The sequence below is a fragment of the Gavia stellata genome, chromosome 25 (genome assembly GCF_030936135.1).
Source record: "Gavia stellata isolate bGavSte3 chromosome 25, bGavSte3.hap2, whole genome shotgun sequence".
NCBI classification, from domain to species: domain Eukaryota; kingdom Metazoa; phylum Chordata; class Aves; order Gaviiformes; family Gaviidae; genus Gavia; species Gavia stellata.
In genome coordinates, this window is record NC_082618.1 from 3475780 (window position 1) to 3489151 (window position 13372).

The 13372-nt window shown below is 47.4% G+C and overlaps 1 protein-coding gene across 1 annotated transcript in view; it reads left to right on the forward strand.

Annotated features, from left to right (window-relative positions):
• CASTOR2 (cytosolic arginine sensor for mTORC1 subunit 2) overlaps nt 1–13372 on the forward strand; it is a 125626-nt gene that overhangs the window by 107809 nt on the left and 4445 nt on the right. The window contains exons 3-8 of the mRNA XM_059829345.1: nt 5589–5782; nt 6569–6701; nt 8029–8152; nt 8742–8852; nt 10233–10315; nt 11790–11884. Of these exons, the coding sequence (XP_059685328.1) occupies nt 5589–5782; nt 6569–6701; nt 8029–8152; nt 8742–8852; nt 10233–10315; nt 11790–11884 (740 nt within the window). The remainder of the gene's footprint in view (nt 1–5588; nt 5783–6568; nt 6702–8028; nt 8153–8741; nt 8853–10232; nt 10316–11789; nt 11885–13372) is intronic.

A 13372-nucleotide genomic window follows, 5' to 3' on the forward strand; every position in this document is an offset into this window, starting at 1 on the left:
GCCATCGCACGCTCTTCTCGGCAGCACCCAGCTGCAGCACCCCATGGCCTCTCCAGCCCCTCCTCAGCGGCTGGGTGATAAAGCCGACAGAGAAGTCAGAAAGATGCCCAGGCTTTGGATCAGGATCTACGACCTGAGATAATCCCTCGCTTCATTATAAGATGGGATTTTAAAACTGCAGAGCAATGAAAAACTTCCACTGGGCAGTGGGAAGAGTACCCTTTAACAAACATAAAAATCCTATTAAAAATATATATACATAAACTGTACTGCCACATAGAGGCGTGGGCTACAGCTCTCCCAATTTATCATGAATTTTGCAGTTGGTAGCACTTTTATATTTAATGCCTGACCATTGGAGTCCTGCTATTGCAGGAGCCTTTTTCTCTATCTTTTTAATACAAGCAAGAGTCTAGCTGTCATTTTTGCAGAGAAAAGCTATGAAAGGTGAAATAAGTACAGTGTAAGGGATCTAAAGCCAGAAGGCTGGTCAAAAAAATCCACGGTATTTTTTGATTTCATTATTTTTTGACATTTGGAGTTAGCCGTGGCTGCGAACATTAAGTCCTATAACGATGAATTGAATGAGCAATTGGTTCATTCAGAGTACCAGAACAAATCAAGGAGTAGGACGTCACCCAGAGTATCCTGCTATAATGCAAAAATTGTGTGCTGAGTGAAGATAAGTGCTTAGGAGATGATCCAACATACCACACTGAAGAAACAAACCAGCTGAGTGCCTTTATTTCTCTCCAAGCACTGCAATAAATCCATCATATATCTACAGTTTCATTTGAAAGCTAATAGGTGTCCTCAAGTGGGTATCTGATCGCTGTTAAGTTGGAAAACAGCTCACAGGGTATCCGTTTGGAGGAAGGGAGTTAAGTCCCTGGTTGGCAGTGCTTTGCACAGCACTGATCCAGATATCGATGTGGGTAGGTGAGATGCATTTCTGCTATGGAACTGTGCATTTTCCAGTTATCCTCCCCTTAACTGTAACTCTTTTATGAGAAATTTGAACCAATTTGTATTAGGTACAGAAAGGGGGGAAAAAAGTTCTGGTGGTGTTGCACTTTCTCAGAGCATTTTGCACATTTTCCAGTGCTTTTACGGAGGGGGAGGACTCTCTCCCAGTGCTTTGCCTCCTGCTGTAGAGGGTCCATGAGACTGAGGGGTCTCCAGGGTTTGAAAATGGAGGCAGAAAAATGTTGCTCTTTCCCCACTGTTGTGCAGACCCCCACCGTCGGGCTGACTCTTTGGTCAGGGCTGTAAACCAAGAGATTTTCCTTCCCTGCTTTCTGTGACCACCTTGGCTGCTTGCAAAGACCCATGAGCTGGAAGCTCATCATCTGGCCAGCATCCTCCCAAAGGTATTTTAAGAGTGCTGTGTGGAGCACCAGCTCGCAGTACTTACAGCATTTCGTAGCGCTCCGGCGGCAGCAATTCAATCTTTATTTGGGTTTCAGCCAACGTTTGTTGTCCTCACTGGAAATGGTATTGATTATTTGAGCTCAGGAGCCAATTCTGGCCGATATGATACTCACCACCTTGTGTCCCAGGATGACGCGTGCCATGGAGGCTGCTTTGCTTCAACTGTACCTGCCAAATGGGCCAGTGAGGCTCCAGACAGACCTCTGACCTTTTAAGTCACGCATGGTGTGAATAAGCAGTTTAACTCATACCCTAAACCTTATTTGACACGTTTGTTGGGTGTGGTTTGAGCAGGGACTGGCATTTGTTTAATATCTCTCTTGGGGGGTTCTGTGTCCCGTGTTGTCCCCCACACGGCATCTGTCTGTCTGCTTGGTGTCACTGCAGATTTCATGCAGTGGGAAGAATTTTGAATGAGAGAAAATTACTGTGCCAACGAAGAGCGGTACCATGGGCTATTGGTGTCCACCAGCAATCGGTACCTAGCGTTGCACTGCCAGCCAAAATCATACGTGGGATGAGTGCTGTGCTTGGGCTATCAGGATGATCACATCTTGCGTAGGTTGGTGGGGTTCCATGCCAGCCAGCGTGGATGAAATGACGGCTGGAGTCTGTGAGCCTCCTCTGCTTGCCAGTGCTGGTTGTGACGGTGGGCAGCAAACGATGGGTACGGAGCCTGCGGGCAGCTGAGCCGCTCCTGGGTGCCTGCTCCTGGCAGCAGGTCTGCAGAGTGTTACACAGCAAAACCACAAAAATCGAAAGGCTTCACCCCAATGCAAATTCAAAACAAAGACCCTGACTACAATAAACAAAGTCCACGTCTCTGACCTCTTAGAGGTCCTTCTCAGCCAGAGGTGAGATGTCCCCTGTGATCAGAAGCGGGAGTGACCTGCACTCTGATAAACCAGTTGCAAGAGGATCTTGAGAGCCCAACTGAGAGATTCCTGCGCCCATGCGCAGTGCGAGGACGGGGGATGCTGCGGTGCTGAAGCTGTGGGGTGTCAGGAGCTCTGCTCTCCTGTGGGGGAAGCGGTGGAGACGGTGGGTGTGTTGGGTTGGTGCTGAAAAATGGGCGATTCCTCATTTTGCTCTTTCTTTATTACCTTATTCTGCCTCACTGAGTCTGCGTTAATGTTACGTCTGGTGTTTTCAGCTTTCCTTGGGTTTACTGCATTTAACAGTTTCCTGGGCAAAGCACCTTCCCACGTGGCTTATTTGATACTATTTAGATGAATTTGTTGAGCCTCTAGCCTGGGTTTGTTTCATTAAAATTTGGGCTGTACTTTTCCATCTGCCTGCCTAGTGGAAACAGTGTCCAAAATTGGTATTTCAGTCACTTTCTATATATTTTTTGCAAAGTTAATTGAATTATGAGAAGCAGGTTACTTAAGCAAATGCAATGGCCCCTGTCACACTTCATAGGGCCTGTTAAACATATAAACCCAAACATAATCAACACTTTCCGGTAATTACAAATGCAATGAGCAAATCAGCCTTCCTGCCCCCTGAGGAAGAGGTTGACAAGGTCTTCTTGGGGCAGCTCCTCCAGCACCGCTGCTGCCGGAGTGAAATGTGATAACGCCTCCATCCACCGTGAAATACTGCGTCTTCCATCACATCTCTGACCCAAAATAGTATTTAAACTGGTGTTTAATGAACTGCAGCCAGGCCCACGTCACCCGTACATAGCAGGAATATCATCTGCTCTGTTTATAGAGAGGGAGATGAGTTGTGATCTCTTCTCGCTGCTGGTAACGAGTCATTAGTGGACTTGGGCACATCTGGGACGTGCCGCTGCGGGTGGGAGAGGTCGGTGAGCACAGGACCCCGCAGCACGCGGAGCTGCCCGTGCGTCCTGCGCAGCTGGCGCCGTTACTGGGGCAGCCGCAGCTCCAGAGGCTTTTGGGGATGAGTTTGCAGAGAGGAAAGGTGTCACTTGACCTTTCTGTGATTTAGTTGCCTGGCTGCTTTAATGGCTTCGGGATGTGGGAAATGGAAGTGTAAATACCGATGACGTGCAGGTGGCCTCGCCTGCGCCTGCCCGCTCCACGCTGCCAGGGAGCAAATACATGTCCAAAGAAGGAACACATCTTTTTTTTTTCCTCCTTCTTATTTATTTCACAGACAAGGAGCAGAGGTGGGAATAAAGGAAAAAAAGACGTCAGCTGCTTATTAGATCAGCAGCAGTTGTTTTGAGCCCTAGCTTCTCCGTGCCAATTGATGTAGTAAGCTCTGTTTTGGGGGTGCTTTTCTGATGCAAAGGGCTGTCTGATCAGAAAATGGTGTTTTGCTGCAATAATTTTCTGCAAGCAACTTGCACTGGTCTCTCTGAGGTAACATGCTGTTGATTAATGCACAAACTTACCCACTCTCCCTGGTGTCTAGTTTTCATTCCATGTAAGCTCTGATTATTCAGTAAAAAAGAAACATTGGCCTATGAAGCTAAACATCAAAATGCAGAAGCAGAACCCTCAGTGTCCCCACTGTTTGCAGTGTGTTTGCTCAGGGTTATTTTCATGCCACACACAATTGAGGTTATTGAGGAGAGCAAAATGAACAGTATTTGTTATTCAGTTCATTTTGGGTTTTCAGCGCTGTCGTCGTCTCACAGCAGTGGTGCCTGGAGATTCAGGGGGTGTGAGGTTATGAATTTATTACATGGTGTCTGGAGCTGTACAGAAACAGCTCCCAAAGGTCTCGCTGAAGGAGAAGGAAAGGATACTGTATGGAGGAGCCAGGAGCGGGTAGACAGAGTAGCAAATGTGGGTGTGGAGACGTGAAGTGGCTTGCCTGCGGTGCCAGCGCGCTGACTGCAAGAGCAGCAATACTGGGATTTATGCTTTCGGACTGCTGGGCTGCACCTAACCTCTAAGCAAAGTGTAGGTTTCTGCTGGGACTTCCGCTGTGTCTTTGTGGGCTGGATCTGCATCTGAGGTCAGGTTCCTTATGCCAAGTAGATTTAACTGGGATTATGCATTTGTGAGTCTGGGTCTGGGTCTGAACTGTTTGTTTCTATAATTTGCCAAACCAAAATCCAAAGTCCAGAGAATTTTAGAGAAGTTTATTCCTTCATTCCAGAGTCCGCATCTGGTTTTACAGGCTGTTAATACATTAAGGTTTCTTTAAAACAGTTAATAATTTGTATTAAATGGTTTAGCTGCAGATTTTTAACTACTTAACGACAATAGACTAGAAGCAAATGGACTGGAACTGGGGTTATTCTTATAAAGATTTCCATTATCTTAGTATACAATCACCTTGTCATCTCTAGTGTATACATTACACCATCCATCCCTTACAGAGCTGTGCAGCTCTTGTATTCTGCTTCAGAGATGAAGGCAGCAACCCGCAGATACATAGGGTACCTGGGTACCTGCTCTGCATCTCCAAAGTCTTTGGCTAGTGCCCAGGCTGCTCTGTCAACCTCCATCTCAAGTCCCGGAGAACAAAATTTGGGTTTAGAGCAGGAAAAAGAAGACAAAAGAGACCAGAAAAGCTCGAGTAAAGTATTTGGAGAAATTGTGTGATAGAGGAGGTTTGAGTTAAGTCAAAGACCTCAGGCTGTTTCCACGTGGGGAAGTCAGCAGTCCCGGTCACCGGCATCTGAGCGAATCACAGAATCACAGAATCAGTAAGGTTGGAAAAGACCTGTAAGATCGTCAAGTCCAGCCATCAACCCAACCCCACCATGCCCACTAAACCATGTCCCACGGTGCCACATCCACACGTTCCTTGAACCCCTCCAGTGATGGTGACTCCACCACCTCCCTGGGCAGCTTATTCCAGTGCTTCACCACTCTCTCAGTAAAGACATTTTTCCTAATATCCAGCCTGAACCTCCTGGCACAACTTGAGGCCATTTCCTCTCATTCTATCACTAGTTACATGGGAGAATCGCTGAGGCTCATGTAGTTCTCTGTGTTGTCCTTGAAAATCTGTATGAATTCTGCAGTGGAAGTTGATGCAATCGGTACCTCTAAAAAGCGGCACAGTACCAACCTGTGAAGCAGCGTGGGAAGCCCAGGAGGTTGGCTGGAAGTGGGCTCATCTCATTCCTTGCACAGAGGTCTGTGCTAACCCCACACGGACCAGACGGTGGACCTGGCTCTCTCTGCCTCTAAAACAAACTTCTGTCTTCCCCCTCTGTCTCTTTGCAGAGCTCCCTTCCTCGGAACACTTGAGCGTGGCTGATGCAACATGGCTTGCCCTCAATGTGGTGTCTGGCGGAGGTGGCTTCTCCGGCTCCCAGCCCATCGGAGTGACCAAAATTGCCAAGTCAGTAATAGCACCACTAGCTGACCAAAACATCTCAGTGTTCATGCTCTCCACCTATCAGACGGACTTCATCCTGGTAAGAGGACATGAGAGGCCCAGGCAGAGTTACCTGCCACCAGATGAAAGTTCAGTTGGGCAGTTTTAATGACATTTCTGGGAACAAGTTGTTTGAGGAGCAGCAAAAGTACCAAAGTCTGCTTTCCCCAGAGCTCTGTGCCTTGTAGTTAGGCTCTCTGACGTCTCAGGAGCTTTTCCCATGGGATGAGGCATTTGTTGGTACGGGTTATCTGGTGTCTAATGAGAGTTCTGAACCCACACTGCAGTCTCTCCCTTAATGGAGACACTGGCAGCGTTTCCCACCATCACTCAGACATTGGTTTTCTGAGAGTTAGAGGAACATAGTGTCTGCTGTCAGGTTGGCTGATGGTGGCCAAGAGGCTCCAAAGTTGTTTTGGAGGTAGGCAGACTGACTATCTCTCTGTCTCACACAGGTGTGTGCACGCACACAGGGCACGACCACGTAAGCTTTATTTCCTTAGGAAACAAGGCTGAAGAACAGGCAGTGCTGAGTTCTTGAAGGGGTGCTGGAAAAGAGGTGAAACATCTCCCTCTTAGAAGTCTCCACACTCTTTCCACAGTCTTAAAAGCACTGTGGTGCTTAATCTTACTGATATTTGCAGGGATATCACCAAATGTGCTACTCTAGACACACATCCAGATGGTAATTATCCTTACCCACCTGCCGGCTCGAGCAGGAGTGATATGTCCACTTTCCTGTGCCCTGAGAGGACGTAACCTCCGCTGCAGTGTATTCTCACTTCTGGTGCATACCATCACAAGCTAATCCTGTTGTCAACTTCAGGTACGTGAGCGAGACCTGCCCTTCGTGATGCATACGCTGGCTGCTGAGTTCACCATCCTCAGAGTAGTGAATGGGGAGACGGTGGCTGCCGATGACCTTGGGATAACGAATGGATTTGTCAAACCAAAACTAGGTAAGGACCAGCCTGGGCTCAGCTTGCCAGGGAGTTGGGCTCCATGACACATGAGGGTGAAAGTCTGCCTCCTACCTTCCTTCAACATTTTGGTGAATGTTTATCCTGTTGTAAGATAATAAACTATCTTAACATGTGCCTGAGTCTATCCCAGTTCAACCAAGGATTTGAGTAGGTGCTTAACTTTCTGAGCAGTGCTGGTGAGCCTTGCTGAATTTGAGCCTTTCAATACTAGTTTCACATCTCCAGAGGAGACCTGCCTTTTGTAGGAAAGTCAGAGTACAATTCATTTCAGTTGTAAAAATAACATTGCCTGTAGCCCGTATTTCCATGTTTCGACATTTCGAAGGAAGATGACTTCTATAAAAGCTTGTTTAAGTATTGCAGTGACTGAGGCACAGAGAATGCTGTTGTTCAACTTTCACACTTCAGTACCAGTGAGGATCAAGGCCACAGTGAGCCCAGGGCTGTACAGAACCGTAGGATGTTTCCAGTCTAGAGGAACAAGCATCAAGCAAAGGGCACAATCAGGAGAAGGAACTACTTAAATACGTATGTTTACCTACACGCTTGTGTGTAATTTTCTGCCCATAACCAAACAAAGCAGGGATCAGTTATTAGGAAGTGCCACTCAGCCTCGTCACTTGATAGCTATAGGTAATCTCGTTTAAGAAAATGAGCCTTAAACAAAAAACATAAAGGAAGGGCACAGTGAAATGTGCGTTGATTATGCACAGGTATGCAGTTTGCTGTGTTGCTCTGTTGAATAGTTGCATGCATAAATACTGGCTGCTTCTCAGCCACTGGCTGCAACGTGTGTGCCAAGCTGCTGCATGGCAGCTGGTTTTTTATTTTTGTAGATCTTATGGCAAAATAGGCCCCCAGAAAGGAGGGAAAAGAGGGTGCGCTGCCAGCAACCACAGCCGGAGAAATGCCTTCCATAGCCCTGCCTTTTAAATGGTGGAAGCCTGAATTTATTTCTACTTTCCAGTTTGTGTTGGCATCTCCTTTAAGTTGCCCCTTGTCTCATGTAGATGCACCCGATGGCCTGAAAGCACCTGCGAGCAGAGAGCTGACCTGTGCCCCGTGCAGGGCAGGGTACTCAGGATGGTCTCACCCTGTACCCCGGGGAGAGCACCGCAAGAGCAGGTTGTCCCCAGGCTCCTCAGTCCCTGTCTGAGAACCGGCAGGGCTTCAGCGATGAGGAACTTTCTTACAAACGCTGTCAGTTTTCTCTGTGGCCGCTGCCGGTGTGGGGATGATGTGTCTGGTGGGACGTGAACCTGCTGCAGACGTGGTTTCATAGTTGTGTGTTTGTCTCTTTCAGTTCAGAGGCCTGTCATTCATCCCCTTTCCAGTCCGAGTAATATGTTCTGCGTCACCAGCCTGGATCCAGATACCCTTCCCACTGTTGCTACACTCCTAATGGATGTCATGTTTTACTCCAATGGGTAGGTCCCAGCAGGGAGATGGGCTCCCGGGGGAGGTGTGGCTGGCGTCTGGAGGCACAAATTCACGTTGCTTCTCCAGGATGCCCAGGGATCTGCTGTGGCCTTATGCTGCTGCGGTCCTCTGCACTTAGGGAGGGAAGTTTCACAGGCTCAGGAGGGTTGTCCTGCCAGCTGGAAGCCAAATAGGAGATTGAGGGCACCCAAAGACATCCGCTGGCTTTGGAAAGCTGCGCCTTTTCAGATTGAAGCTGGGAGTAGCGACGTGATCAATGTGCTGCTTATCCACGTACGACCAGAGGATGTACGGCTGGCTGTGCTGCTGCCCGTTGGTGCTTGTGGCTCCTGGCCCACAGCCTCCTGTGAGGGGACCTGGGGGCAGGGATGGGAGAGGTTTTTCAGTTGTGGGGACTGGCATTTTTTTCCCCTGCAAAATCAAAAAAAAATGAAAAGCAGTATAATGTGACAGGACTCACTGTCACTTCCCTATGTCAGTGTACGAACGTTTCTGGTTTCACTGGCTATATCTGCTTTAAAAGCCTTCCTTTGCTCTTCTAGCCACAGTTAATGCTGTTCTCTTCTATTTCTTCAGAGTAAAAGACTCAGTGGTGGGCAACGAAGACTCGGGACATATTCGCTTTTTCTCCTTTTCTCTCATTGAGGGTTACATCTCCTTGGTCATGGATGTCCAGACACAGCAGAGGTGAGCTTTGGTCTTAGGTTCTCCTGGACCCCAAAAAAGCACCCGGGATGTTCTCAAAGGAGCAGGAAGCAGCTTAAGCTCCTCCATGTTAGTTCTTGGGAGCTTCATTGCGTGGGTCTCATGTGCCTGTACACCCTGTCACTTTTCTGAGTGAAGTCTGGCATGTTAGTTCCAGCTCCTGAATTTTGGGCTCATCTGTCCAAGCCCTCAGTGAAATCACAAGCCAACGTAATGTAGGGTTATCTCACTTTTGAAAGAGGAACACTGGAGCAAAGTGATTTTGCCATTTTTATTCCATTGTTCATTAGTTTTGCTTTTAAAAGCAAAACCCAAAAAATTCTGGTGTACGTGGTTGAAGTTTTACTGCTAAAGGCCAAAAGTAGGGTGGGGACATCAGTGATGCTGTCCTCCTGCTTTGCTTTTACACATGGCTGGGCTTGCTGTGGACTCTCCTTGTGATGATAATGTACTGAGTCATCCCTGTGCAGAGGGAGCCCATGACTCGTTTGTCTGGCAAGGAGAAAGTCAGCTAGGGAGCAAACCTCAGCCTGTTTGTGTGTGTGTAATTCTGCAGCTTCACATCACAGAAGTCTCTGAGGTGTGGAGGCTAGACAGGGTGCTGCGCTGAGATGCAACGCATAGATCTGCTTTTGACACACAGTGCAGTGTTTGGGTTTGATTCCTGCCTGCCCTAGGGACTTGTTTTGCAAACTATTAATTGCTCTCTTGAAAGTTTATTTGACCTTAGTTAGAATAAACCTCTGACTGCCTTTAAGAGAGGCTAGAGGGTTGGAGCGGCGGCCTGGTGCTTGGGGAACCTGGGCAACCAATTCTTTCTCCATCACAGACTGCCTGCCTGACCTTGGGCAAGTGTCTTAGCCACTGGTCTTTCCCCTGCTAAGAAATGGGGATCTCGGCAGGGGTCCCGGCGGCCTCCCAGGGGTGGTATGGAAAAAGCACTGATGATGCTCAGACACAAAAACGGTGGTCACCGTTCACATTCCTAAGAGAGTAGGTATGGAAACATGTTCTGTCCCTAGGTGTTTCTAAATGCAGCTCAAATCAAGCCTTCAGATCAACAGTCTCGACGTTTGTAAAGCTGGGGCATGGCCTGTTTCTTAGAAGTCTTTTTCCGTGCCTCTCTGGGAGCCTATGCACACTTCCAGCATCAGATGCTGATTTACCGTAGGACATCTGGAGGGGCAGGCAGGTGCGTCTGTCCCGCTTGCCTTGAGTTCTCTCAGTTTCACCGAGCTGCCGCCGCCGCTATTGTTGGCTTCAAGCAGGGCAGGGGCACGGGAGCAGCAGCATTCCCGCAGGCAGAATCTGACACACTGCTGTGTTTTAATTGCCACGTTTGGTGTTCCTTTTCTTTTACAGATTTCCTAATAATTTGTTGTTTACAAGTGCATCTGGCGAACTCTGGAAGATGGTGCGGATTGGTGGGCAGCCTCTTGGCTTCGGTAGGTAAACATTTGGACGATCAGTTGGTGCACAGGTAGCCAGTCGCCTCAGGGCCTTCAAGGATGGTGGAAAAATCCATCTGAGGCTGAGGCTTTTTAAGAGCCAGCAGCTTAACATGACTTTGCAGGCTCAGATTTTCAAACAGGAGGAGTCTGACTCCTAGCTCGTAAGTTAGACTTCTAAATACACTTTTGAAAGTGCTATGTGCCTGACAGCTCCATCCAAGTTGCATTCATCTGCTGGACTTTGGAGGTAGCTACAGCTGGGTCTCTTGTTTAAAGAGAAAAAGTGGACAAAAGATGGCACGGGAATGCCTTGTGGATTACTGACATCAGTGGTCAGAAGGCACTGTCGTACTCCAGCGCAGTCCTTGGGCAACTCCATGGCTTTAGTAGATTTAGGATAGATTTATAGCAGTCCAAGTGGGAGTCCTGTTCCTAGACCTGTTTCACATCCAGTGCTGCAAACATTCTCTCTACTCAAAAGAATACTGGACCTAAGTAACACAGAGCAAGTGCTTCAACAGCTGCATAAGTGTTCTTGTTATTTTATGTCCCCTGTAATTTTAAGGAGTCTGATCTGAATACCGCAACAAAGGCCTGATTTTCAGAAAACACTGGGGCTCCTTCCCATGGTCTCTAAACAGTTACAAAATACAGGCTTTGAGAACATTTCTGAAAAATGTTTGGCCAATTTTTATACTCAATTGCTACTTCTACACCAGACAAACAAAAGTAGCAAGAAGGGAATTTTCGTGCACCTTCTCTTTAGGCATCTCAGAGGCAAAATATGTGGAAATGAAATGGTATATGTCATTGATGGGACATCAGGACACCTGCCAGTCCCCTAAATATGTGATGTTGAATATGTTAGCTTAGAATCAAGTTGAAATGTTCGATTTGGATCAGGGAAACTCAGATTTCATCTGAAAACGTTCTACCATTGATCTGCAATGAACAGGACAGATAACCATTTAAACTGGCGTGAAATCCCATCCCCGGGGGCTGTGGTGGGCTGTGGTCTAGGAACCAACCGTGTGTCCAGGCCAACCAGCGGGTCCACATCTCCCCTCTCAGAGATGTAGGACAAAGTGCTTAACAGCAACAACTAAAGAGAAAAATGGAGCTTAAGGATATATGAGACTGGTTTTGGTGCTTCCTTCCTGAACGTCATTAATTGCCTTTCTTTGGACCTCCGAAAATTATTCCAGTTCTAATGTTTTGTGCCTTTTGGGAATTTACACTTCTCTGTAACAAAAAGAAGGCAATAAAATGAGATGTGCAATGTATTGCGGTGGCCCAAAGAGCCTGATTCTGTGAGAAGGAACACGTTTTACTATGGAGATCCCTTCTGATTGGAGTTTGTGAAGACAAACTCCTCCCTCTATAGGCACGGAGCTGGCAAGACCCAGGATTTCTGCGAGACTGACAGGTGCCATTCAGATAATGATTGATCTTTTTATCTCCCCCATAGATGAATGTGGAATTGTCGCTCAGATTTCTGAGCCTTTGGCCGCAGCTGACATCCCAGCCTACTACATCAGTACTTTTAAGTTTGATCACGCGTTGGTGAGTATTAAGTCAGCTTCTTTGGAATAGGAGAGATCTTTTCCCTGGGAGAATACTCATGATGAGAACATAATTTCCCATCTGGAGAGCTTGTTGGAGCGCCTTTGCTCTGACATAGCCCAGCAGATACCTCTCTCCAGCCTCCTGGCTGTGGCTGCCCTGGGTCAGAGGCTCCTGAACGGAGCCCAGCCCTACCCCAAGGCAAAACAGCGTTAGGAAGTGTCATTCTTGCAAAGGGCTGGTCTCAGTCCTTAAAGACCTGTGGTGATGGAGACTTCACAACCTCCCTGAGCAGTCTCTTCCACTGCGTCACTATCTTTTATTAGAAACAGCCACAAACCCCCTCTGTTTTCCTGCAAATGTAGTCAGAGGCTCCAGACTCTCAGGAGGGTGCCTTTGTGGGTGAGAACTATTTTGGAGAGTCTCCCAATACCAGACCCCTGCCTTCATCTCTTGGTACCCGCGTGGCCCTAACCTTTGCGTTTTGAGACCCTTCTGTGAGTCCCGATTAGCTCTGCTGTCTCTGCATCGTCCTCCATGGTCTAGGCCCTTGATAAAATAGCAATAATTGGCAGCGCAGCAAGGGAAGGTGATTTTGAAGCAGAGAAGGGTGTTGCCATGTTTGTTTTCATGAGTGCCCATAGCAGTTGCAGCACAGTCATCAGCATGAGGGTCTTGCCATTCGTGTAGGGTTCTCTTCTCTTTTATACTGGCATTAAGCCTACCTCTGCTCTTCCTTTGGCTGTTATAGGACACCCTCAAAAATGAGGAATTTCCCTGAAAAAGGAAAATTGCTATGCCTGTAGCCACCAACAGAATGGCATTTGACTTGGAGCCCATTCCCCAAGTCCTGAGGGAGGGAGTCAGTAGCCCGTGCACTAACAAAACTAACAAAACTCAGCTGCTTTGTGCTTTTGGGGTTTTTTTCTTATATGTGCCCTTTATTGCATTATGATTCTCCTTGTCATCACTGTAAATTCACTGCCCAGGCCCTACTTTTCACCTGTAAAAGCTCCAGTGAGCTCAAGGTGGGTTTTTTTCAGCTAATTACTTCAGATTTTCACAGTTGGTGTGAACCATTTGCAGCCTATAAGTCATGTGTGTAAAGAGTAAAAGTAAATATTATTCCTGATAGCAAAGGTCAAAGTGTTATATATGTTTGTCTTATTTTCTTGAATATTAACTGTGCTGATAAGATAAGCTAATAAAACACCATTTTAAAATCAATACTGTTAGCTTTGCCTTACATTCCTACCTGTTGTTGTGGCCCCAGGTGCATGCTTTCTGTGCAGAGCACAAGGAGCAGAGTGCTTCTAGTTGTCAAGCAGTATCTGGAGAGCTAAGCCCTGTCGGGTAAAATAGATATTTCACTTAAAACTTGTGCCATACAATTGTGATGACTCTGCAGGCAGCTCCGCCTTTTAAAAGCATCTCATCCTGCTGCATCTGAGCCCGGCAGATCCCTGCCTCCGAGCAGCTAGCAGGGTG